General features: G+C 38.2%; 1 protein-coding gene across 1 annotated transcript in view; it reads right to left on the reverse strand.

The window, feature by feature from the left end:
* Positions 1–10007, reverse strand: part of LOC149832604 (protein GET1-like) — a 63727-nt gene extending 53720 nt beyond the window's left edge. The window contains exons 1-2 of the mRNA XM_090014603.1: positions 9872–10007; positions 202–281 (exon numbers count right to left, since the gene is read on the reverse strand). Of these exons, the coding sequence (XP_089870729.1) occupies positions 202–281; positions 9872–9976 (185 nt within the window). The 5' untranslated portion in view covers positions 9977–10007. The remainder of the gene's footprint in view (positions 1–201; positions 282–9871) is intronic.
* Positions 10008–13702: the final 3695 nt, after the last annotated feature.

Below are 13702 nucleotides of genomic sequence, written 5' to 3' on the forward strand. Positions count from 1 at the left end.
AAATAGTGCAAACCTAATCAAATTATGATCAAGCATATGTGATCCCATCTAAACTACATCAAACTTACACTAAGGAATCAAAGGATCCTACATGGCTTTCTACAGTTATCTGATGAATCACAAATAGCCACCAAAAGAGATAAAGAAACAAAGCCTAAATACCATGTAATGAATCCCAACCAGAAAGTATAAATCACTTACGTGGATAATGAGTTGGCCTCTTTCAAAAGTTGAAGTATTTCTTGTTGCAACTGTATTTGTTTACTATTCCTTGACCCCCTCTGAGCAATATGACATGCACAGGAGTTATGCAATTTGAAATGAAAATTTGCTAAAAGACATAAAGAAATCACTAATTAATGCAAGGGCACAATTATAATGCATATAACCCTGAAGTTGCTTGAGAGTTGAGATTAAATAATTAATCAACTAAGACCATCCCAAAGAAAAAATTCCATTTGCTAGTAGCATTATAAAGTTCATTTAGAAACCTCAAAAAAGCAACATAACTGAGTACCAAGATTCTATACAGCATAGACATCATTTTATTCCTTAAAAGAAAAACAAAAGAACTTGTGACCCAACAACTTCTACATGTAAGCTCAAAACCATATTCTCATGCCATGACTTGCATCAACAAGCAAAGTTCTGAATATCAGTCTACAAACCCCAGAGATAAATATTTTGGGTGACAAATCTTAAAAAAAATTACCAACTGAGCTTCAATCATAACGGTCATTACCTGGTTAGATAATATACCATGTAGGTTGGTTATTTTCATACCAATATCAAACTATGACATCTTTAGTAACTTCAGTCAAATCTATCATTATCATTGCAATAAAACATTGTTCGCATGCATATCCAGTCATAATGAAAAATAAATAATAACAAGAACTTTAGAAATGCAAAACTCAGAGTTCAGGAATAATACTCGGCTTCATCTTAAAAAAAAACCTTCAACTATCTAGTTATCATGAAGAGTGTTGTTTCTTGTTGGAAGTAAGGAGGAGTCTCATTGTTTTAAATCGTATGAATAGTTTGCATAATAATGGCTTAAAGATCTTTTATTTTGTTGCCATGTATATACGATTTCAAATTCAACTTTGCTTTCAAGAAATTTATACATATTTACATGTTTATATTTAATTGTCACATCAGACGATATTTTCCAGTTCCAGATATTGTTGAGAACGGCATTGATAAAGATAGTATGGAACAAGCTACCCAGACAAAAACCTTGACTAAATCAAAATTTTGGACTAGCACCAACCAACCCATCTGAGATCAAAACCTTAAGTCATGAGCATTAACAATTGGCACGGCATCCAATCAGTTCAGAGCATCCATACATGAAAATTTGCCCATCAGGTTATCCATTTTCCCAGCAAAAACAGTGAAAGAGAGGGTTTGAGGATTTGCAGAAATCTTTACCAGATTTACAGTGACCAAATTCATAAAGCCAAAATGTCTATAGAACTTGTGAGGTGTTATTTCATCTCAGTAACCTACATTGGTTATAGAAGAGTTTATTTTCCAGATATTGTTGAGAACGACATTGGTAAATATGGTATGGAACTAGCTACTAGCTACCCAGACCAAAACCTAAACTAAATCAATATTTTGGACTAGCAACAACCAACCCAGGTGAGGTCAAAACTTTAAGTCTCGAGCATTAACAAATGACACGGAAACCAATCACTTCACAGCATCCATATGTGAAAGTTTGCCCATCTGGTTATCCATTTTCCCAGCAGAAACAGTAAAAGAGACGGTTTGAGGATTTGGAGAAATCTTTACTGGAATTACAGCCACCAAATTCGTAAAGCCAAAATGTCTATAGAACTTGTGAGGTGCTATTCATCTCAGTAGCCTACATTGGTTATATAAGAGCTTGTTTTCTCTTCAGTTGATGATGTAATAGAGAAACGTGAACTAGAAACTTCTCCTATAAAGCATAATGTAAACAATGAGGTGTTTTATGTTTTTTTTTAGAAGAGTGAGGTGTTTATGTTAGACCAACGAACTTCAATTCTCAAAGCTTCCTTGCCTCTCTCTGCATCAACTCCAAATATTGGTGCCTATGACAACATTGACAAGATGATGATTGTCTGTAGCTAATCATGCGGAATAAATTTGTCCTTTTCAAGAAGAGAATCATGCCCAATAAACAAAAATGGATGATATCGCCCATCCCCCATGTAAAGCTCTTCAACCCGTGTAAAGCTCTTAAACCCCTCTCAGACCTTGATAATGTGGTCAGTTCCTAACTCCATCCCCATGACAAAGCTTCAACGAATTGCCGATAAAGATCAGACACACTCAAAATTGTTGGATCATATTTAGGATCACACAGTTTCGCAATCAACATCATGATATAAAACAACATATAAATCATGATTAACAGTAGATCGAAACAATAACAAGGAGTAGGCATGTCGGTTTCCGCAAACAACCAAAATCCAGACGATAGCATAAGAGCAAACAGAAGCAAAGAACATAAGGAAAACAACAGAAACATATTTAGATTATGTAACAGGCTAAGGCGTACGAAAGTACTCCCCTTAGAGAAGATTCGCCCCCACATACAGTGCAAATCAGGGTCCGGCGTCCTTCCCCAGGATACAATAGTCACGACAAACCGAACGGTGCACTCCAGCGGATCGTCCTTCGAAAACAACCTCCACGAACCAAATGTCGCAGAACACCCTTTCGGGAAAACTCAGGAAAGAGAGAGAGAGAGAGAGCAACAGGGGAGATGGGAAATCGCAGAGCTTCAGAAATGCGTCTGTCTCAGCCTGTCCGTAACCCTAGCCCTTACCATGCTTTTATAACCCACGAACAGTTATGAAACATGGAAGGACCCGTTACGGATTCTGAGGAGATGTGATCCGTTAACGGACTTCGAAAGATCGAGATCCGTTACGGAATCCGAAGAGCCATAACGGGCACGGAATACGAGGAGTCGTGACCCGTTATCATTTCCCATAACCCGTTACAGGATCCAAATATCCAAAGAAACTTTGGGTAAAAAGGTACTTTGTCTTGATTGGATATGACCCTTAAAGGGCCAATTACACGAACCTGAGCCCGAGCCCGGCCCGGCACGACACGGCACGGCGGGCGCACGCGCGCGCGTGTGTGTGGTGGTCATCCCACTCTCTTGTTCTCAAGAACAAGTGTATGAGTTCATATGTGGCTTATAAAGCCCACAAAAAAAACTCAAACACAAGCAATGTGGGACTATTCCACCTCATCAAGACCACCTTCTCCAAAACAGCCCAGTTTCTCCTTTAAATTCTCTCTCCCTTCCTTCTTACACCTAACATTCCCCCACAAATTCAAAGAATGAAACGGGAGGAAACCAAGATGCAAGATGAGACAATCTGCAACAGGACATATCATGCTTTCAGCAATGGTACCTTCCGGTTTGAACCACTACCTTAGTTGACTAACTTTACCCCTACAGGAACGAAGTGAACTGAAGTCTTGAACTTAAACCTTTGGTGTAAGAGTGTCCATCAGCAACAACACGATAAAGGTTCTGGTTGTAATCTTTAGGGGCGGCGCGTTAAAGGTCATGCGCCCGAATCCTGTTTCATGAGTGACTTCAGGAATAACCCAATTCCTTAAATTGCGGCCACACAGTCACACTCACATAGGTGGGTTTCTCCAAAGATGCACTGCTAACATCTCGCCTATAAGGCTTTGAACCCATTCAGAGTTTTAACTCTTCCTTAACTCGCAGCTACAGCACCTTTCCAGAGTAAACAGGGGACAAACACAGATACATAGTATCTCATAAATAAGGTGCTACCCAGTTTACCCTATAGCTTGTTATTACCACATTGAACCTACTTTGTGGGATCTCCACTCAGATAGGTTGGGTTGTTATTGCAGATGAACTACAGATGGGTTTCAGTCTCATCCCCTCTCTGGATTTCAGGACTAAAGACTTATCTAGTCCTTTCGTTAATGGATCAGCTGTGTTCTCTTTGGATCCAATATAGTCCACAGCAACCACTAACTGAGACACCAGTTCCCTTACAGATTTTATTCTGACTTGGATGTGTCTCATCTGCTTTTGGTTATATTTTGTGCTTTTAATCTTTGCAATAGTGGCCATATTGTCACAATGCACAGATATCGCAGGAATTGGCTTGCACATTAAAGGAAGTTCCTCGAGAAGTCCCTTTAACCATTCAGCTTCTAATTCTGTGACATCTAAAGCACAGAGTTCAGCCTCAAAAGTAGACTGAGACAAGATGGTCTGTTTTACTGATCTCCAGGCGACTGCGCCGCCACCCAAGGTAAATACATACCCTGTCACGCCATAACTGCCAGAGTTCATGGTTATCTAGCTCGCATCACTATATCCCTCAAGAACTGCAGGGAATCTCTTGTAATGCAAACTCAAGGAAATAGTTCCTTTCAGGTATCTAAGTACCTTGTCCAATGCCTTCCAATGAGTGCGATTTGGACAACTTGTGTATCTACTTAATTTTGTCACGGAGAACGAAATATCCGGTCTCGTGCAATTTGCAAGATACATCAAACTTCCAATAATCTGGGAATACCTCAATTGAGACACAGGAACACTAGTCGTATTCTTATGAAGAGGGATAGAAGGGTCATATGAAGTTGCTACAGATCTCCCTTGGTTATAGCCAAATTTCACAAGTACTTTCTCAACAAAGTGAGACTGAGAAATTGTTATTCTCTCAGTTGAACGAGTCAGCTTTAAACCTAAGATCACATTTGCAACACCCATATCCTTCATATCAAACTTACTACTAAGAAACGACTTTGTCTCATTCACAATTCTCATATTGGAACCAAACAATAGAATGTCATCTACATACAGGCATAAAATAATACAACCATCACTTTTAACTTTGCAATAAACACACTTATCAGATTCATTGACAACAAAGCCAAATGATAAAATAATATTATCAAACTTCTCATGCCATTGTTTAGGGGCTTATTTTAGTCCATATAATGACTTAACAAGTCTACAAACTTTATCTTCATTGTCAGGAGCCACATAACCATCAGGTTGATCCATATAGATCTCTTCTTCAAGATTGTCATGCAAGAAAGCGGTCTTCACGTCCATTTGATGGACCGAGAAATCATAAATGGAAGCCAGTGCAATAAGCACCCTAATAGTGGTCATCCGGGTAACCGGAGAATAGGTATCAAAATAGTCTATTTTCTCCTTTTGTTTGAACCCCTTGGCAACCAGTCTCGCCTTGTACTTGTCAATGGATCCATTCGGTTTCAACTTCTTCTTAAAGATCCATTTGCACCCAATTGTGGAACTACCACGAGGGAGGTCAACCAGTTCCCAAGTACCATTAGAGACAATGGAGTCCATTTCACTCTTTATGGCATCTTTCCAATGCATTGCTTCAGGTGAAGCCATTGCATCTCGGAAAGTGGGAGGATCATCCTCGATAAGGTAAGTGATAAAATCACTTCCCAAATCCTTAGTAATCCGTGGTCTCTTGCTCCTTCTAGGTTCAACCACTTCCTCAGACTCACTGGGTCTAGGATGGGAACAAGATAGTTCTACCCCCACATTTGTCATCTTTTCCACATGTTCGGGAATAGAACCAGAAGTTGAAGGTATATCTAAAGAAGAAAGATTCTGAGGTACACCAACTTTCATGGAAAATACATCCTCAAAGAATGTAGCTTCTCGAAGCTCAACAATAGAGTTAACATCTATGCCAGATATCTCAGACTTAATTACTAAGAACTTGTAGGCCTATTCTCTACATAACCCAAAAAGACAGCATCTATTGTTTTAGGACCCAGCTTTTTCTTATTGTGCTTTGGGACAAGTACCTTAGCAAGGCAACCCCACACTTTAAGGTATTTCAAGCTAGCTTTCTTATTTCTCCAGAGTTCAAAAGGGCTATTATCCTTATGCTTCTGAGGAACTCTATTCAGAATATGGCAAGTCGTATTCAGAGCATCCCCCCACATATAGGTAGGTAATCCAAAACTCCCAAGTAGAGTATTTATCATGTCAGTTAGGGTTCTATTATTTCTTTCAGCAATCCCATTAGATTGAGGAGAATATGGAGCAGTAAACTCATGAATTATTCCAACAGACTTGCAATATTCATTGAGTTTATTAGAGGTATATTCTCCCCCTCTATCAGACCTCAATCTTTTAAGTTTTCTACCAGATTGTGTTTCTACTTCATTCTTAAAAATAAAAAACTTATCAAAAACTTCATCTTTTGATTTAAGCAGATACACATAACAGTATTTAGTGTCATCATCTATAAAAGTGATAAAATACTTTTTATGATTTCTAGTTAACACTCCATTAAATTCACAGATATTTGTATGCACCAGATCCAATATTTCAGAATCTCTAACAATCGTATGGAATGGTTTCCTACATTGTTTTGCTTGTACACAAATTTCACATTTCTTAGTTTTATCAATGGAATGCTCGGGAATCATTTTCAAGTTCATCATGTGTTTCACAGAATTGAAATTCACATGACCTAATCTATTATGCCACAAATCAGATGACTCTATGTTATATGCAACATCAGACAATGAATCAAAAGAAGCATCATTTTCTAATTTATCACTGCAAACATGTTCAACACGAAGTTTAAACAAACCATCATCTAAATACCCCTTGCCAATAAAAGTTCCAGAATGTAAAATAACAACTTTATTACATTTAAAGTTAAATTCATAACCCTCTCTAACAAGACATTAACCACTTAGAATGTTCCTTCTAACTACAGGCACATGGTGCACTCTATGTAAAGATAGAACTCGTCCTGAAGGAAACTTCAAATCCACGCGTCCAATCCCTAACACCTTTGCAGCCGTTGAATTGCCCATAGTCACGGATCTGCCTTCAGCAGCCTGGTATGAGACAAAGACAGACTTATCAACACAAACGTGCACATTAGCCCCAGTGTCAACCAGCCACTCAGTTGGCTCATAAACGTGATAGATTTGCGGGTTAACAGAAACATACCCAGTACTGGTCCCAACGACCTCAGTCACCATGTTGACTTGAGGCGTTCCGTCTGTGGTCCCATGAGCTTTGGCCTTCTTGGAAGGACATTCCTTAGCCCAGTGCCCAACCTGCCCACAGTTCCAGCACGATTTGTTCTTTGCCTTTTTCTGGATTTTGGCCTTAGGTTTAAACTGGTTTTTCATTGCAGATTTCGATTTTTGTCCTTTGCCCTTAAAAGATCCGGTCATCATGTTCACCTTAGGCGGTTCAGTTGGCATTACGATCTGTTTCTGGCTCCTATGCTCCTCTTCAATAGCAATGGCTACCATAAGATCATCTAAGGAAATCTTCCCTCTACGGTGCTTGAAAGACGTACCAAAGTCTACCCAAGACTTAGGAAATTTCTCCACGATGGTCATAACCTGAAACTTCTCAGGAAGTTTCATTTCAGCCTCAGCCAAACTATGGAGCAACAGCAGAAACTCGTGTGCTTGCTCAGTGACCGACTTGCCCACTACCATCTGATATTTAAGAAACTTGGCAACAGAGTACTTTTCAAGACCTTGGTCTTCGGTATTGTACTTCTTGTCAAGCTGATCCCATAGACCCTTAGCAGTGGTAAACGAAGAACAGTAGACATTGAACAATGTGTTGGACAGGGCCAACAGTATGCAGCCACGGCATATAATGTCATTTTCTTTCCACTAGACTGCCGCAGTGACTGCAGCAGGGTCAGGGTCAGTATCAGAAACCGAAGGGCAGTCGATTTCCATATTCGATAGCAGCCCTATCGTAGTGAACCAGATTTTCATGTGTTGCTGCCAACGCTTGAAATTCTGACCGGCAAACTTTTCCGGCATACCGGACATGTCCACTTTTGGTACAAACGCAGAAGAAGACGATATGCTTAGAATCTTCTCTAAGACTGTTGGATCATATTTAGGATCACACAGTTTCGCAATCAACATCATGATATAAAACAGCATATAAATCATGATTAACAGTAGATCGAAACAATAACAGGGAGCAGGCATGTCGGTTTTCGCAAACAACCAAAACCCAGACGACAGCATAAGAGCAAACAGAAGCAAAGAACATAAGGAAAACAACAAAAACATGTTTAGATTATGTAACAGGCTAAGGCGTACGAAAGTACTCCCCTTAGAGAAGATTCGCCCCCACATACAGTACAAATCAGGGTCTGGCGTCCTTCCCCAGGATACAATAGCCACGACAAACCGAACGGTGCACTCCGGCGGATCGTCCTTTGAAAACAACCTCCACAAACCAAATGTGGCAGAACACCCTTTCGGGAAAACTCAGGAAAGAGAGAGAGAGAGCAACAGGGGAGATGGGAAATCGCAGAGCTTCAGAAATGCGTCTGTCTCAGCCTGTCCGTAACCCCAGCCCTTACCATGCTTTTATAACCCACGAACGGTTATGAAACGTGGAAGGACCCGTTACGGATTCTGAGGAGACGTGATCCGTTAACGAACTTCGAAAGATCGAAATCCGTTACGGAATCCGAAGATCCATAACGGGCACGGAATACGAGGAGTCGTGACCCGTTATCATTTCCCATAACCTGTTATCTATGTCACATGGGTGCGGGTGCGGGTGCGGGTGCGGGTGCGGGTGCGAGCGCGGGTGCGGGTGCGGGGATTCGGCACTTCCAAAAAACCCGGGTGCGGGGGTGCGGCAGGGGCAAAAATGTAATAAGTAATATATATATATATATATATATATATATATATATATATAAAAGGGGGTTGGGGAATAGGCGGGGTTTTTTTTTTAAACTTTGCAATTGTCAGCTATTGTCAACAGCTGACAGACAGCTGTCAGCAGCTGTGCGTGAAAAACTTACTTTATGCTAGTCTGTCAGCAGCTGACAGACTAGCATAAAGTTTTTTTAAAAAAATTTCGAAGCCCATTTGGGCAATTTTTTTTTTTAAAAAAAATGGACATTAATGATCCTGGGTGCGGTCAATGCACCCAGGATCGAGTTGACCGCACCCGGTCCGGCACCCGCGTCGACACGGGTGCGGCACCCTCCTAGCCGAATCCCTGTGACATAGCCCGTTATAGAATCCAAATATCCAAAGAAACTTTGGGTAAAATTGTACTTTGTCGTGATTGGATATGACCCTTAAAGGGCCAATTACCCGAACCCGAGCCCGAGCCCGACACGGCTCGGCTCGGCACGGCACGACACGGCACGGCACGGCACGGCACGGCGGGCGCGCGCGCGCGCGTGTGGTGGTCATCCCACTCTCTTGTTCTCAAGAACAAGTGTATGAGTTCATATGTGGCTTATAAAGCCCACAAAAAAAAACTCAAGCACAAGCAATGTGGGACTATTCCACCTCATCAAGACCACCTTCTCCAAAACAGCCCAGTTTCTCCTTTGAATTCTCTCTCCCCTCCTTCTTACACCTAACAAAAATAACAGTCATAAACAATGCAACAAGTTGCCCCCATATTTTATTTCAGTAGAACCCAATTCACGCAAACATGATATCGCGATCAAACTTGACAATATTCCTCGTGGTTCATATTTGCAGCAACCAACAATGGTCTGCAATCGAGTTTAGATCCTTATATTCATTCCCTTGTTTTAAACAATGAAACCCATAAAAGAAAACTCAAAAGAAAATCATTCGCCTACAGCTACTAGGGAGAAAAACAGATGGAGATGTTACCGTTCAATTACCACAATTGAATCGTGTAATGAAAGGAACCACCAATTTGGAATGTGAATAAGCAAGAAAATACGTGAACAGATATTGAATTGGATGATGGGATGTGGAACAGGAAGCAAATAAAACCAAAACAAAAAAAAGAAAGGAGGAAGGAAGGGAAGATGCGTACCCTCTTGAGATATTGCAGAATTGTGGTGAAGCATTCGAGAGAGAGGAGGAGAAAGAAGACGATGGGAGCGGCCAGACCGTTCTTGGATGCCTCCGTTTGATCCATTCTTCATACCCGCTGCCGGGCTACGGTTTCAGGGCTCCTAATATCATCGATATTTTGAACTTATAGCAAAAAAACGGATGTTAACGTTTTGATCAAAATAATGTGTCTTTTACGTTTATAACAGCTATTTCGCAAGAAAAAATAAAATGGCAAAGTTTTATATCTATCCATTTTGGTTCTTGCATATTTTGGTTTCTAATTTTTCCAATTTACTTTTTATTCCAATAAATCGTGAAAAATTAAAAATAAAAAACACAATTTCTCGCAGGATTCTCGTGACAGTTATTTTCCTGTTTTATACTTTTGTCACTCTTCTTTCTATGTGGTGGAAGACGTTGGCTGCACATTGAAGACAAGTCTTTTTGCCACTTGTAAACTTGTAAGCTGGTAACTTAAAAAGATTTAAAAAATAAATGCTTCAAATGACAATTAAAAAGCGACCATATTTTTTTTAGAAAGACAAAGAAACTACTAACTTATATTGGTTAGTACAAAAGTATTATTATTTCATCCTTCAATAATTAAACTGGAAATATAATTATAAATTATAAATTGAATACAAACTTATATGTACCAAGTGTAAATGGTGTGTTCAGGTGTCGATGTGTGTCGACACAGGTACAGAGGGCAAAATAGAGTATTTAGGTAACATAGATGTTCACCCATTTAGGCTCAAGAGTGCTAATTCATCCTATCAAGAAGTACTAAAAAAAAACTTGCTCATTCAAGTCTCTTTGCTTAGTAGTCTTAATATTTTCTTGTAATTAGTGCTGTCTTGCAAGGTTTTTTGGGGTGTACATACCATTCATAAAAAAAAACATATCTCATTGGTTTTACAAAATTTTGCAATGTTAACATAGATTTTGGGCTCAACATTACATGATTATTGGGCTCAACATTACATGATTACTTTCTCAATCTCTATATGTGAGTCCGGTTTATCAGGCTTATGAATTAAGTGGACATTAATTTGATATCTTCCTCCTTTGATACTTTATTTATTTTATTTTTTGTGTCCTTAAAATGTGTTTATATTTGAATCATCATCGTCCTTAAGCCCTAGCAATTTGGTTTAACTTATAGTATGGAGAGTTAAAGTTTGAAAAAGTGTGAAAAAAAAGTGACTTAGACACATAGAGCCGATCCTCATTTGAGGAAAGATAAGTTGTAATTGCATAGCGGCCACATTGTCTAAGGAACCCTAGATGTTTCTTATGTCATATTTGAGATTTTATTGTGCATTTAATGCCATGTTTGTCCTTGAGTTTTCTTTCATTAACCATAACAAAGCTTCAGATCATTTGTAAAAAAGAAAAAAAACAAACATAAATGCATTATTGAATTATGTTCAAAGGTTTCAATTAAGAAATTACCCCCAAAAAGAGTTATTCTATTTTGAAACAATAGCAAACAATTATTAATAGTTCATCTTTTATCCTCTCTATGTAGATATGTATATCAATATATTCATTCGAATTAAGGATTATGTTCATTTTTTTATACGATTTATATGTTTACATGACAATAAATATAAAATTTTTATGTTGTGATGGGACTAGTTTTGTGCTACACGTGCCTTAATTGTAATGCCTGACTTTCACATCTTCATGTGGTCATTAAAAAAGAGTACTGAAGTTGAGGCCAATCGGCCAAAGGCTAACGGTAGTTGTTAAAAAGCTGGGTTGGTTGGTGAAGGAAGGTCATTTCACGGCCCACTACAACTAATAAAATGGTAAGTTGACATTCTCACAACCTTGGTTATGTCCTATGAGTGACATTGTGTGGGATTTTGAACACTGGTATGCTTAGTGAGGGTGAGCTCCGAGTGAAAGAGAAGAAGAAAATTGGGTTGTAATTAATGGCATGCTTTTGAAGGGATTTTCTCGATGCAATTATTGAGCTAACAATTTGCCGAAGCAGGGGTTGGGTTATTTATCTTTCTATGGGTAGTCGTTACTCAATCATAACTATTTCATTAGATTCATAAACGGACTGCCAATATGATGTGGAGTCCACCACTATCTTAGTAGTTCATAACTCATTGACCCACTACTTAGATGGGTCATTGGATTCTTGTTCTACTATGAATTCAATACATAAATTCATATTTCAAATCCAATCTTGGATTCATCTTTGATTTATGAGTTTCATATGTAAGACTCAATGACCAAACTTGATCCATACCAAGTTCTAACACATTGTAAGCCGTTCATTTTATGATAATGGATATTAAATTAACTCTAACAAAATTTTCATAAACAATAAAAATGAACATTTTTAGAGTATTTGTGCAACTTAATGTGTTAAAAGTCAATTGTTTTCCAAATTTCAATACAACCCCAAAATCTAGGTTGGATAATACTTACAAGAGTTTTCAATACATAAAGCTAACAAAACTCAAAAAAAATTATTATTTTGTATCAGTATCCTTGTCCATGGTTGTCCTTGAAAAATTATTTGCAATTATTATCATTCACATTTATTTTAAAAAGCACAACAATTATGCAATAAATTACTATTTACCATTCATTAATTGTTTGGTTCATTTTGAATTAATAATTTAAAGAGCATGGCTTGTGCAAAACAGACATTTAGAAAATAAAACTAATTTACAAAAAAACATTTGAAATCGTGTAATAAGGTAAAATATTTAGTTCAATTTGGATATCTTTGAGTTGAACAATACTTTAAACAGTAACCATTTATATAAACTTTAAAACTTTGAGGGTGTTGGCAACACCCCCAAATCCTTAAATCAACTATCACCATTGAGAGGTGATAATTTATAAATGTATCACTCTTGTAGTGTTTTCAACTACCACTTAGTTCACTTATAAAGATGCATTGATTGACCATCCTCATTCCCAAATACCTTTTTTTTAAGACCATCAAGGTTAAAAATCTTATGAACATCATCTTTCATGCAAGTGGAAGCTTGGCAACTTCTTGAGGGTAAGGGATAAGCTCACAAAGTTTTATGTTATCAGACAATGATAGTAAGTACGGCCGGCAAAGCCCGCACAACCATCACTGATCTTAAGAACATTTTTTCCTTTAAAAAAAACTGTAGTACCAAGAATGAAGAATAAAACACAATCTGATAATGTTGTAACTCTGCTTTCAAGTAAAATATATCTTCTGGTGTAAAATCTTGAGGATAGAACTTCTCTGCAAGCTTGCAAATATCAACTATATTAAAGGATTCAAATGAGTTTCTAGGATCCAATGTCGCACTGAGAGAAATAAGTTCGACTGATCGATGTGTCATTAAATCTAGTATTTAACTCCACCAACAAGAAATATATAGCTTTATCAAAAACATCAAAATGATAGTGATGCTCAACTGAGGGATACTCATGACCACGGGATCGACCAACCATATATGAACAACTGAAGTCAGGTAGGCAAATATCATTTGTTGAACAAAATGATGTTGCCTCTTGAAGGAATTCTTCTCAACCATCTTCTCTCAAAGCTTGAAGCACAGTCTTTGTAGTGTAGACAAATCTCATAGCAGTCAAGATATCTTGATTTTTCTTCTGAAGGGCCTGACATAGAATTTCAGTAACTGCAAATATTTGATCCATCAAATGCAAAACAAATACAAATTTGAAACTTGTAATGCAAGTGTATGTACCATCAACTTCAACCTGAGATCTAGCGCTTGAAGAATTTTCAATCAGACACTCAAATACTTTACATGTTGCAACGTACATATCCATCAAG

The sequence above is a fragment of the Nuphar pumila genome, chromosome 7 (genome assembly GCF_984573655.1).
Source record: "Nuphar pumila chromosome 7, dmNupPumi1.hap1.1, whole genome shotgun sequence".
Classification (NCBI taxonomy): Eukaryota; Viridiplantae; Streptophyta; class Magnoliopsida; order Nymphaeales; family Nymphaeaceae; genus Nuphar; species Nuphar pumila.